Raw genomic sequence first — 13,320 nt, 5'->3', positions numbered from 1 at the left:
TTGAACAGGGAAAGACCTCTATATCCAGCAAGAGACCTCTCCTCTTGCAATTGCAGTTAAGGAAAATAAGGGGTTGCAGGTTAGCCTGATCTTGAGAGAGTGGCTTTGAAACTTATCCATCTACAAAACGCTCCACTAACATGCTGGTAAGACAATCTGATTGAGAACATTCCTCAATTGAGGTTCCCTATTACCTGGTGACTCTTATTTGAGTAATGCTGATGAAGAAAGACTGTATAGAGGAGATATTCTCTGTGTCTACACTTCTACCTACACACATCTACACTCACAGAGACTCACGATGATCTCTAAATCTTCTCTGTGAATCTGCCATTCCCTTCTATACTATAGGGACAGTGCACATGGGAGGTGCATACAACTGTGAGCAGTCCATAATTACTCATAGTCAGAGCACCACTACACAAAGAAAATCAATGAATAGGATTCTTTTAAAAGTGCTGTTTAGCACTGGGGTAGCATAGACTTAGGTGAAAAACACACACATTCCAACACTTGAAAAGGCATATTTTCATTGGTGAAAAACACACACATTCCAACACTTGAAAAGGCATATTTTCATTAAATGGAACCATGGAATTCCATGTTGGAAATAGGAGCTCTGAAATTGTAGATGTCCAGCTAATTTTGTAAACATAATTACATTTTCCTAGGTGCTACTGACAGTCTAATAATCCATACAATTTCTACTGTCCCAAATTCCACTCAAGAGAACCAGTCCAGGAAATTTTTCTAACAAAACCTTCTCTCAACATTTAAGAATCAACAAACAGCATCACTAAGATTTTAAAAAAGCAAATTAATCTCTCTTATGCATCATGAGGTTTTTAGCTTTTTAATTTATTTTTTATTATTTTGATAGTATGGATTTTGGACGCAGGGTATCTCTGTACCTTTGAAGGCTGTCTTGGAAACTGACTCTGTGGACCAGGCTGGCCTAGAAATTACACAGGTACATCTGCCCTTGCCTAAGGATTGCTGAGATTTAAGGCAAACACCACCACTGTCCTGCTTGCTTCATGGGTTTTTCATACTATTTTGGGTTATCTGAATATATTTACAATGATTCCTTCAAATATTTTGTCTCAGATTTTGTTTCAGGGACCCATTCCCTTGGCCTATTGGTCATTTGGGGAGACTCAAGGGTGTCTAGGATTTCTCATGTTAGCTCTGTGTTTGTAAAGGGGATTAGTCTTTTGGGTTTAGTTTGTTGGTTAATTGCTTCCAACCTACTTGTATTGCTTTGCCTGGGCATGAGGTTCATGGCTTGGCTATCCTTTCTTAGGTGTGTGCTGCACGAGGCTCAGCTGTGGAGACACATAGTCCTGGTTTGTCAGTGGGATTCGGAGATGATTTCATGTGAGAGGTCAAGATACCAACCCAGGGTTGAGAACTGTATGAAGACACAGTGCTAGGATGCTTTCTATTTTTAGTAAGTTGTTTATTATTTTAATTTTTATTTTACATTCCAGACTCAGTCATTGCTACTGTACCCACCATTACCCTACCACTTGGCTCCCCCAGTCCACATCTCATGGGGAAGGGCTCCCACGAGGATTCAACAAAGTCTGGCACATTAAGATGGGGCAGCACAGGTACCTCTGCTAAGCACTTTGTCTGAGCATGGCACCCCAGGATAGGGAATGGGAGGCAAATAGCTAGCTCAAGTACCAAGGTTTGCCCCTTGTCCCACTGTCAGGCATCCTCAATAGTCCAAGATTCATAATTTTTTATGAGTACAGAGCACCAGGTTCAGACCCCTGAAGTCTCCAGAGCTGTTGGACTAGAGCTCATGATTTCCATGAGCTTGATTGAGCTGTCTCTGGAGCATTCTCCATCATGATCTTGATCATCCTGGCTCATAGATTCCCTCCTTCCTGTCGTGAACTGTCTTCCTAGAGGTTGGCCTGTTGCTTGGTTGCCGATCTCATCATCTGCTTCAGTCAGTTATGGAATGATGACTGGATGATGATTCTTGACCAAAACCACAATCTAATTGCAAGCTTAGACCAGTTAGGTCATCCTCTCCATTATTGCTAAATGTCTTAGTTTGGTTACTTCTGGCAGATTCTTGTCATTTACAATAGGTTCTTTATTAAATTAACATAGACAAACTAATAAAGAGGAAAACATTTTGATGGCCAGAGCACACAGGTCTTTTATACACTCCATTTTTTTGTTTTTTTCTTTGTTTGTTTGTTTGTTTGTTGTAGGTTGCAAGAGGGTCCAGGATTCACCAGGAAATGGTTCAGGAAGACAACACAGTTCTCTGAGCGCATGGGATAATCCTTTCTTCACCAGTTTCCAGACCCTGAATGCCCTCGATCCTGAGATTGTGGGTGGAACCTGAGGCTGGTCATTGGACATGTTGATCCTCAAGGGTGGTTGCTGTAAAGAGGAGATCGTGCTCAAAATCGTTGTCGGTGTTGCATGCAGGCCTGATTCACATGTGGTACCATCACAAGGCTGGCTGTCCACAGACTTCATGTGCATTGCAAAGTACCTGTAGCACTGTGGATGACATTAGCCATGCAGACATTTCCTTTCTTGAGTCTTTCCTCTGAACTAGGCAACATCTCAAAGCAGGAGAGTTTGTCGAGCATGTTTTCACTTTGGAATCTCTTGGCTTTTCCTTCTTCACCTTCCTCCTCCAAGTTATAATTCCCAGCTTGTATAATTTTTGGAAAGGCTGGTGCACTGGCTGCCCTCTTCAATGGGAAAAGGGGCTGAAGAGCTCCTACATGGCTGGTGTTTAAACAGAACTTCCCATTTTCCTGATGACACTCCCCAGAGATCAACTTATGTTTAAGTATATTGAACATCGCTGTTAATTTAGTATTTGGTTGTCTGTGAGTTAGGGTTGACACGATTTCTTCACAGCTATAGCCACTGGTGCACAATATGTCTACGACCCTCAGAAGGATTTCCTTCTTTGCTGGTTCTACATGATCTTTAATGTGGCCCAGCCATCTTCTTTCCCGGAGCTGACTTATTGTTATCCTGTGCCTGGTAGGGAATACGAGTAATCGTGCAATGGTTTGGCAACAGGGCTTTGATAGGTGGTAGGGAAGGGGATAATTTGTGTTGCTGATGACCTTATACATACCATGATAAGTCCTTTCTTCATATGGAAATTGTCCTGTGACCAGCACATAGAGGACAACTCCCAAGCTCCACATGTCAATTGCCAGCCCATCATAGGGTTTCCCTGCCAAGATCTCTGGAGCCATATAGTGCAAGGAGCCACAGCCCTTTTTCAACATCTGCCCCTCTTTGAGCTGAATGGCCAATCCAAAGTCACAAAGCTTGACGTTTCCAGCTCTGTCAATAAGGATATTCTCCAATTTAATATCACGATGTGCAATGAGTCTTTGGTGGAGAAAGTGCACTGCTGTCACCACCTGTTGGAATATTGGTCTAGCTTCATCCTCTGTCAGATAGGCTACGTTCCTGAGGAACATCTCCAAATTCTTTCCAGGAACATACTCCATAACAACATAAGTCATGTTCACTGTGTCAATGGCATGAAAAAATCGAACTATATTTCTGTGTTCCAAAGACTGAAGGATCTCTACTTCAGAGGTGTTGTCAGCCACAGCAGTTGGATTTTTCTCCAGCACCTTGACAGCAACCTGTGTATTTGTAGGAAGATGGCATGCAAGCTTCACCACCCCAAATGAACCAACACCTAGAGATTTTAAGATTCTGAAGTCCTGTTGGAGGATCTCCTCTTCCAAGTGCGTGACCATGATGCTCCGGCAATTTCACTCGTTTTGTCTTGTTGATAATTCGTGGTGAAATCAATGCTAGAAACAGGAATGAAAGCAATTTTACATGGTGGTCCAATGCTATGAATTATCTTTTCTGAAATATGGCAGATCAAAAAATGTATGATGCACCCAAAGTCTTAGAGATATACAGCCACCTTGTATGTGTAAGCAGCTTAACCCCTTTGTTTATGAACTTTCTTGTTGGTCATTGTGTTTGTGGCAGCAATAGAACCACGAAGACAAACACCAAGTTCCAGAAAACACTTCTTGAAAGAAAAAGGAAAGGAATGTCTGACAAATGATCCCAGTGTCAGTATTGCCTTGAGCCACCAAGCAAATGAGCATACAAATAAACGCTAAACTCCTTTCCTCAATGAATATAGATGAGAAAATCATTATGGAGAGCCCTTTCTACTTTACATTCATCTCAGCAAAACACGACAGATCCCTTCATTCACAAGGTATTGGACTCACACAGGAAAAGGATTGGACTTCACACAAAACAAATTAACAATGGCATAGCATATAAGGAGACTCTGGGGAGGAGCCCACACTCAGCACATTGAGTTGTGAACCCCCGTGTTATAATTAAGGTAGCTAGAACCAGATATAGTTTCACATAAAACAAAGCAGATACTCAAACTGAAATCAGATCTATTTGGTGTTGTCCGGGTGAGGAGCAAGCAGGGAAACTGAGCTTTTTCCAAAGTCATGGTATCTGTCACAAAGATATGCAGGAAGGATCGAAAGGCTCCAGGAGAATATGATCAAAGTACAGCACAGGCATGTTTGAGATGGTATAATCAGGACACCCATCGCAGGGCCTCTGCTAAGGAGGCCTCAGCTTTAGAGTGCAAGGCTCAGGCTAGATCTGCCTATCAGCTTAAGGAACACCCGGAGTTGCAACATTTGAGATCTTTGACTCCCAGCTCCAGTCTTCTGCTGGAGCCTGATCATTGATAACCATTGTCAGGCCCCTGCCTGCAGTATAAACTCCTAGAGAGCTTGGACCACCCAGACCTACAGACATCCAACATCTGACCCAACAAAGCCCATTGGGGAAGTACCATAGAGACACGGGGAGACCCCACCAACACCTACTGGAATAAGCTGTGGGAAGATGGCAATGCAACAAAACACCTAACAATAGAAAGACAAGCATGACACCAGCAAAATCCAGGGAATCTACACAAACCAGACCATAACACAAGTCAGATGAAGCAGAAGAGAACGACTTCAATATTATAATCGTAAAAATGATAGAGGGCCTCAAAGAAGATGTGAGAAAATTCCTTAAAGAAATGGAAGAATAAACAAGCAAAAAATTGGAAGAAATGAACAAATTTCTTAAGAAAAATAAAGTACAGAAAGCCAAGAATAAAACAATTAAGCAGGTGAAGGAAATGGTTCAAGATTTGAAATCTGAAATAGAGAAAATAAAGACAAACCAAAGGAATGCTGGAAATAGAAAAACTGGTCAAATGATAGGGAACTACAGATGCAAGCATAACCAACAGAATTTAAGAGATGGAAGAGAAAATCACAGTCGCGGAAGATAAGCTAGAGGAAATAGATTCATCGACCAAAGAAAATTGTAAATCCAACAAATCCTTAACAAAAAACATCCAGGAAATGTGGAACCCCGTGAAAATGCTAAACATAAGAAGAATAATAGGCATAGAGGAAGTTGAGGAAGCCCAGCTCAAAGGTGCTGAAAACATATTTAACAAAATCTATGAGGAAAACTTTCCCAATCAGAAGAAGGACATGCCCTTGAAAGTACAAGAAGCACAATGAACACCAAATAGACTGGACCAAAGGAAAAAAACCCTCGACATATAATAATCAAACCACATAACATACAGAATAATGAAAGAATACTAAGAGCAGTGAAGGTAAAATTACAGGTAACATCTAAAGGCAGACCTATCAAAACTATACCTGACTTCTCCATGGAAACCCTCATGGCAAGAAGGTCTTGGATAGATGTTTTACAATTCTAAGAGTTCAGGGATGCCAGCCCAGGCTACTATACCCAGCAAAACTCTCAATCACTATAGATGTAGTAAAGAAGATATTTAATGACAAAGCCACATTTTCACAATATGTGTCTACAAATCCAGCCCGACAAAGTCTTAGAAGGAAAACTCCAACCCAAGAAAGTTAACTATGCTCACAAAGATGTAGGCAAATGATAATCCCTCCTCACCAGAAACCAAGGGTAAAGCATGACAAATATATTCACATTACCATTTCCAACATGAAATCTAAAACAAACAAGCATTAACAATCAATGGTCCTTCCTCACCCTCAACATTAATGGTCTGAACTCGCCAATAAAAAGACACGGGCTAACAGAATGGATGCAAAGACAGAATTCATCCTTCTGTTGTATACAAGAAACTCATCTAAGATTCAAAGATAGACATTACCTCAGGGTAAATGGTTGGGAAAAAATCTTCCTATCAAATGGACCCACGAAGAAAGCAGGTGTGGCTATCCTAATATCTAATAAGTTAGACTTCAAACCAAAATTAATCAAAAGAGATGAAGACGGTCATTTCATATTCATCACAAGGAGTCCATCAACACAAAGTCTCAATTCTGAACATCTATGGCCCAAATGCAAAGACACCCACATTCGTAAAAGAAACACCACTAAAACTCAAACCTCACATAAAACCTCACACACTTATAGTGGGAGACTTAAACACACCACCCTCACCAACAGAGGGGACCACCAATCAGAAAGTTAATAAAGAAACAAAAGAACTAACAGAAGTCTCAACTGGGTTTATCAGACATCTATAGAACTTTCCCTCCAAACACAAAGAATATAACTTCTTCTATGCTCTACATGGAACCTTCTCTAAAATGGACCACATACTAGGCAATATAACAAACCTCAATAGGTACAAGAGAATTGGAGTGTCAGCTGTATCTTATCAGACCACCATGCATTAAAATTGGAAATCAACAACACAAATGGCAGAAAACCTACAAACCCATGGAAACTGAACATGTGCAGTGGCACCACACCTGGGTCAAAGAACATATAAAGAAAGAAATTAAGGACTTCCTAAAACTCGACCAGAACATACTCGAACATATGGGACACCTTGAAAGCAGTGTTATGAGGGAAGATCATTGCACTAAGTGCCCATATGAAGAAAACAGAGAATAGTCACATAAGAGAATTATCAGCACAACTGAAATCCTTAGAACAAAAAGGAGCAAACTCAGCCCGGAAGAGTAGACACCAGGAAATAATCAATTTGAGAGCTGAAATCAACAAAATAGACACCAGGAAAACAATACAAAAAGATCAATGCAACAAAGAGTTGGTTTTTTGATAAAATCAACAAGCTACAAAACTTTCTCCAAACTAACCAAATTGCAGAGAAAGAACAACTAAATTAACATAATCAGAAACAAAAAGGGGAACATAACAATAGACAAAGAGGAAATCCAGACAATTTTCAGGTCATAATTTCAAAACCTATATTCCACAATATTTGAAAATTCAAAGGAAATGAACAAATTTCTGGGTAACTATCTCAGCATTATTTGTAATAGCAATGAACTGGAAGCAACCTAGATACCCCTCAACTGAAAAATGGATAAAGAAGATGTGGCACATCTACACAATGGAATACTACTCTGCAGAAAAAAATAATGGAATCTTGAAAATCGCAGGCATTGGACGGAAGTTGAAGGAACCATCCTGAATGAGGTAACCCAGTCTGAAAAAGATGAAAATGGTATGTACTCACTCATATATGGATTTTAGATCTAGAGCAAAGGATCACCAGCCTATAATTCACACCTCCAAAGAATGAGGATACAAGTTGTATTCTAAGAGAGTCATACAAAATCCCTCACAGAAGGGGGGAACTAGTCCTCCAGTGCACATGGGAAGGGGGGTGTTGGGCAGTGAATAGAGAGAGAAGTAGGAGAAAGAAGGTAAGGAGAGGAAAGCACGTGCGAGTCAGGGGTAGGAATAAAAGACAGAAGAGGGAGAGACGGAGAGAGAGAGATGGAAAGAGAGACCAGACATACAAGGGGGAACCATTATTGGGTTTGAAGAGAAAAAAGAACCTAAAGAAAGGTCTAGAGGCCTTCAAGACTGCTGCCAAATAACAATTGGAGCAACTGTGGAAAGACTACCATAAATACCCTTCTCGGATAGTGAGATCAACAATTAACTCATCCACCATCATGCAGCCCTCATCATGAACCTGTTGGAAAGAAACAGAAGCAAAGACCCACAACTAAACACGTAGTCAAACTAGAATCAAGATGCAGAGAGAGAGGACAAGACCAGGTTGCAGAAACACATAAAGACAACTGACCTGAACAAGGAGGAGCTAATGCCCCCCCCCCAGACTGATAGCTGGGAATCCAGCATGGAACTAACTCAGACCCACTGAAATTGGGTCTCAGCTAGAAGGACTGAGCAGTCCTAGGTACCTCAGACAGTAGAACCAGGATGTATTCCTGGTGCACAAAAGGACCTCGTGGACGCATCCCCCATACAGGGATAATCCATTAACCTAGAGCCAACAGAAAAGTCCTAGTTCCAACTTCAAATGACTTGACAGATTTACATGACCCCAGATGGATAGCCTAGCCCTATACAAGGTATGGGGGTGGGGTGATGGGAGGGGAGGGTTGTCAAGGTGCACGGGAGGAGGGGGGGGAAGAGAGGATGAGAGGGAAGAAGAGAGGATGGGAGGGAGGGAGGGATGGAGAGGGAACTGGGATAGACATGTAAAATAAAAAATAAATCAATAAAAATGAAAAAAGATGATATTATCAAAACGGCATGTGTGGTATATTAAAAATGTTTTAAGACAGGACAAAAATGCAAAGAGAAATAAGAGACTTAATTTTCAAAACTGAATATTAGCTGATGATTCTATGGCATACATTAACCATAGAACATATACTAACATTGTAAAATAAATAGGAAAGACCACACATAACTCTAGGGAAGGGAAATAAAACCACTAGGAAACGTCTTCACTACGTTGAGGTCCAGTCCATTAGAGATCTCCAAATCTGGACCATTCTAACATTCTAACTGCAGTGTAGGAATCAGACAGTGACTGCAATGTCCAAGGAAAAGGCCCAGTTCAAGACTGTGTAGACACTACCTAATATCGAGTGTTGCTCATGAGCCCTCTGTGCAATTTCACAAGAACAAACCAATGGTGACTTTGTGAGTGGTGAGAACTGGCAGTGATTGTGGGATTTTTTTTTCTTTCTTGTATTTCTTTCTCAGAATCTTGACCATACCAGTTCCCTAGTCATTTTCATCTTTTCTGTGATAAAGTCCCATGGAAAAGTCAATTCTGGGAGGAAGCGTTTATTAGCACTCTGATAGGGAACAGACTTACAAGCCCTGGAACTAGGAAACTGTGGTTTTTTACTGAGCTGGGTGTTTAGGTTGGCTGGTGACAGTGAATCAAATTTCTCTGCTCATCAAAGTCTTGCTTCCTAGAAAGTTTCTGCTCTATGCTTTCTGCAGTGTTCCAAGCAAGGAACACTTGCTACTGAAAACCAAGTGCTCACAATGCCTGAGATAATGTGAACTAAAGCACGGTGCTCCTTTAAATGAGAAAGGTCCCTGTGGTCTTAGGCATTTGAGTATGAGCTTTTGCCATATGCAGGGAATTTCATGTGATGGAGCCTTTTTAAATGTATTACTCAGGATTCTCTAAGCAACAGAGTATCTCATACAATAATTCAGTCACCACCTCCACCACCTTCCAGAATTCATTGGAATGACTTACAGACTGTAGTCAAAACTCCAAGAGGTTTTCAATCCACAAGGCCGTATCTCTCAACAAATCTTCAGTATATGCTGGAACACCAAAGAAATAGTCTCTAATTCCAGACGTGGAATGGACTGCTAACCAGGCCTGGGCAAGGCAGGAAAGAGCAAACCCTCCTTCTCAAATGGCCTTATATAGTCAACCAGCAGAAGGTGTGGCCATAATAAAGGTGTGTCTTCTGGCCTCTAGATCCGGATTAAAGGCGTGTGACTTCACACCTCCCAGATCTAGATCCTCCTAGAGGGGTATTTCATACCTCTTGACTAAGGGTAAATCCATCAAAAAAGGATGTCTCCCAGGGGTGCACTCCATGTCTAGGTTGAGGTTCATTAGAGATGTAGTGAAGTTCACACCCAACAATGTTATCCCAAAGGCAGATTTCCAACACTGGGCTTGCCCTTGAGATTAAGGAGTCTAGCCTACTTCATTCCCTCTCTCTGCTTCCTGATTTAATTTGAAGTTCTGAGAGTTTCTTCTTACACTAAGGCCTTAATGACTTCAGAAGACTGCAGTGTGTCACACAGTACATTAATCTGCCCAATGAGCTTTACATGCAAATCTTCACTGTAATTAATTCTTGGATTGGTTCCAGATTTCTTATCTTTTCTCTTTCCTTCCTTTCTCCCTTCTTTCCTTCATTCCTTCTTTCCTTCCTCTCTCTCTCTCTCTCTCTTTTGTTCTTTCTTTCAATCTTCCTTCCTTTCTTTCTTTCTTTCTTTCTTCCTTTCTTTCTGTCTTTCTTTTTGGTATTTTTGAGACAGGGTTTCTCCCTCTTGTTTTGGAGCCTGTCCTGGAACAAGCTCTGTAGTCCACGAAGATCTGGAACTCACACACATCCTCCTGACTCTGACTCCCGCTTGCTGGGATTAAAGGTGGCACCACTGACAATTGGCACAAGCTTTGTTGTTGTCTTGGTTTTTTTTTTGTTTTGTTTTGTTTTGTTACTTTTAGTTTTTTATTTTTATGTATATCAGCTTTGGTTTTCCTGGAATTCTATTTGAAAATGAGATTAAGCTTGACTTTTTGTGATCTGGGTGCCTCTGTCTCTAGATTCTGGGATTAAAGATGTTAGCAACGCCTAGCTGACAGTTTTTAGGTTTGGGGGATATAAGTACTAGAACGTCACTGACACTTTTTCGATACATCATGCCATTGCCCAGCTTCAAGGTGATCAAGTGGCTAGGCAGGTCTTACAGGGTTTGAGGAATGATCGATGTCAACTTCTGGCTGCCACCCACCTCTCTTCCCTGATAAGCCCCACCACGAGTTTCTACTTTATTCATCTCAGCACCCAAAATGATTTTTCTTGCCATCTAGTCCTCCATGGTGAGTTTTCGTCTTTTTCTGGGTCTTTGAACTGTGCTGTTTATTCTTTAATGTGACTATCCTCCATTTTCTTCATATAGGCCTTTAGTACAATGGTTTACTCATTCTACTGATTTCAAAGTGTACCATAAGCTTGCCTATATCGTGTCTTCATTTTCATTGAAGTCTAGGAAGTCTTTAATCAATTTCTTTATTTCTTCCTTGACCCAGGAATTTTGCAACTGGGCATTTTTTCAATTTCCACGAGTTTATAGGGTTTCTGCAATCTGTTGTTGTTGAATTCCAACTTTAAAGCATGGTGGTCTGATAAGATACAGGAGGCTATTTCAAGTTGTTTGGATATGTTGACCTTTGTTATGTTGCCAAGTATGTGTTCAATTTTAGAGAAGGTTCCATGTGAAACTGAGAAGAAGGTATATTCTTCGTGTTTGATGGAATGTTCTATAAATGTCTGTTAAAGCCAATTGGGACATAACTTCTGTTAGTTCTTTTGATTCTGTGTTAAGTTTCTGTCTGGTGGGACTGTCTAGTGGTGAGAGTGGGTTCTGGAAGTCTCCCTCTCTAAGTGTGTAAGGTTTTGTGTGAGATTAGAGTTTTAGTATTGTGCCTATGTATTTGGGCAATAGATGTTCAGAATTGAGACTTCATCTTCATGGATTTCTCCTGTGATGAAGAGAAATCCCCCAGTCAACTAGTCCTCTTCACGGTCCAGGGCTCCCATGAGGATTCAACAAAGTTTGGCACTTTAAGTAGGGGAAGTACCAAGCCTCTCCCTTGCATTTTGTCTGAGCATGGCATCCCATCATGAGGATTGGGCTTCAACAATATAGCTCAAGTACCAAGGTTTGATCCTTGTCCTACTGTCAGGAGTCCTCCAATAGTTCATGGTTCACAAGTGTTTCCCACATACAAAGGGCCTAACTCACAGCCCATGAGTTACCATAGGTGATGGTCAAAGAGTTCATTATTTCCATGAGCTGGGTAAAACTTTCTCTTTGAATTTCTCTATCATGATCTTGACCTCCCTGGGTCATATTTACTCTCCTCCCTCTCTTGGACTGTCTTCCCTGAGGTAGGCCTGGTGCTTGGTTGTAGATCTCTGCATCTGGTTCCATAAATTACTGAAAAATGACTGAATGATGATACTTGGTGTATACCCCAATTACAGGCTTAGATCAGTTTGGGCATCCTTTCCCTTGTTGCTAGGAGTCTGAGCTTGGTTCCTTCTTGTGGATACTTGTCACTTACAATATGGTCATTATTAAAATAACAGTCAAAATACAAAGGAGGGGAACATCTTGGTGGCAGAACCAATGGGTCTCTGATAGATGTACTGTCCTCTGATTTCTTTGAAGCTTACACTAGGGTCCAGGGCTCACAATGGAATGGTTCAGGAAGAAGGCACGGTACTCTGAGTGCATGGGAAATTTGCTTCCTCACCAGTTTCCAGGACCTAAATGGCCTGGATACAGAGATTATCGGCCTATACTGGAGCGTGTCATTTTCCATGTTAGGCATCAAGGTTAGTTGCTCTATAGAGAAGTCAGTATTCAGGATTCTGGTATGTGTGGCTTCCAGAGCTCATTTACAGGCATGGAGATATCCATTCAGGGTCTCTTCAGACTTCATGTGGATTGCAAAGTCGTCAGGACCACTGTAGTGGACATCAGGACACTTCCTTCACTGACTGTTCTGTTTGAGCAGGGCATCAGCTATAAGCAGGAGTATTTTTTTTTTTTTGAGCATGCTATAACTTTGGCATCTCTTGGCTTTTCCTTCCACACCATCCTCCCCAAAGTCACAGGTCTCAGTTATATGAGTCATGGGCAACAAGTGTGTATGATAACAAAATGGCTCCAAACCAGGCAGAGCCAAGGTCTCTTGGATTTCCTGAATGTATTAAAACTATGGACAAGAATGAACCCTGTACTGGAGGCTGGAGGGAATCATGTGCCAACCTGACACAAGCTAGAGTCATCGGAGCTCAATTGAACTCAGTTGAGGAATCACCTTCATGATCACAGCTGTTAGGCATTTTCTCAATTAGTAACCAGTGGGGGAGGGCCAAGAACAAAGGGAGTGAATCTCATGGACTTTGGTTCTGGCTTCTATTCTAAAACAGACTGATAAAGCCAGTAAGGAGCACCCTTCCATAGATTCTGCATCGGCTCCTGCCTCAAGGAACCTGCTCTATTTAGTTCCTCTCCTGACTTTCTTTAACGATAAACAACAATCTTGCAAGTGTAACATGATTAAACCCTTTTTTCTGAACTTTCTTTTTGCTCATGGTGTTTTGTTGCAGTCTTAGAAACGCTATGCCAAACACCAAGGTTATGAAAAATACTTGATGAATTGGAAAGAAAAGGAAT

General features: G+C 41.2%; 1 protein-coding gene across 1 annotated transcript; it reads right to left on the bottom strand.

Annotated features, from left to right (window-relative positions):
* Positions 1–2,501: 2,501 nt before the first annotated feature.
* LOC127233679 (putative sperm motility kinase W) lies at positions 2,502–3,767 on the bottom strand. The gene has a single exon (XM_051200223.1). It carries the CDS (start codon positions 3,765–3,767, stop codon positions 2,502–2,504), a length of 1,266 nt encoding a protein of 421 aa, XP_051056180.1.
* Between the last annotated feature and the right edge of the window lie 9,553 nt (positions 3,768–13,320).

Source organism: Phodopus roborovskii, unplaced genomic scaffold (genome assembly GCF_943737965.1).
Source record: "Phodopus roborovskii unplaced genomic scaffold, PHOROB, whole genome shotgun sequence".
Lineage (NCBI taxonomy): Eukaryota > Metazoa > Chordata > Mammalia > Rodentia > Cricetidae > Phodopus > Phodopus roborovskii.
Note: the sequence above shows the minus strand (reverse complement) of the source record. Positions and strands in the feature narration are given on the sequence as shown.

What these genes read in the sequence shown, in the direction of transcription:
- LOC127233679 (XM_051200223.1), bottom strand. Translation starts at nt 3,767, where the DNA reads ATGGTCACGCACTTGGAAGAGGAGATCCTCCAACAGGACTTCAGAATC.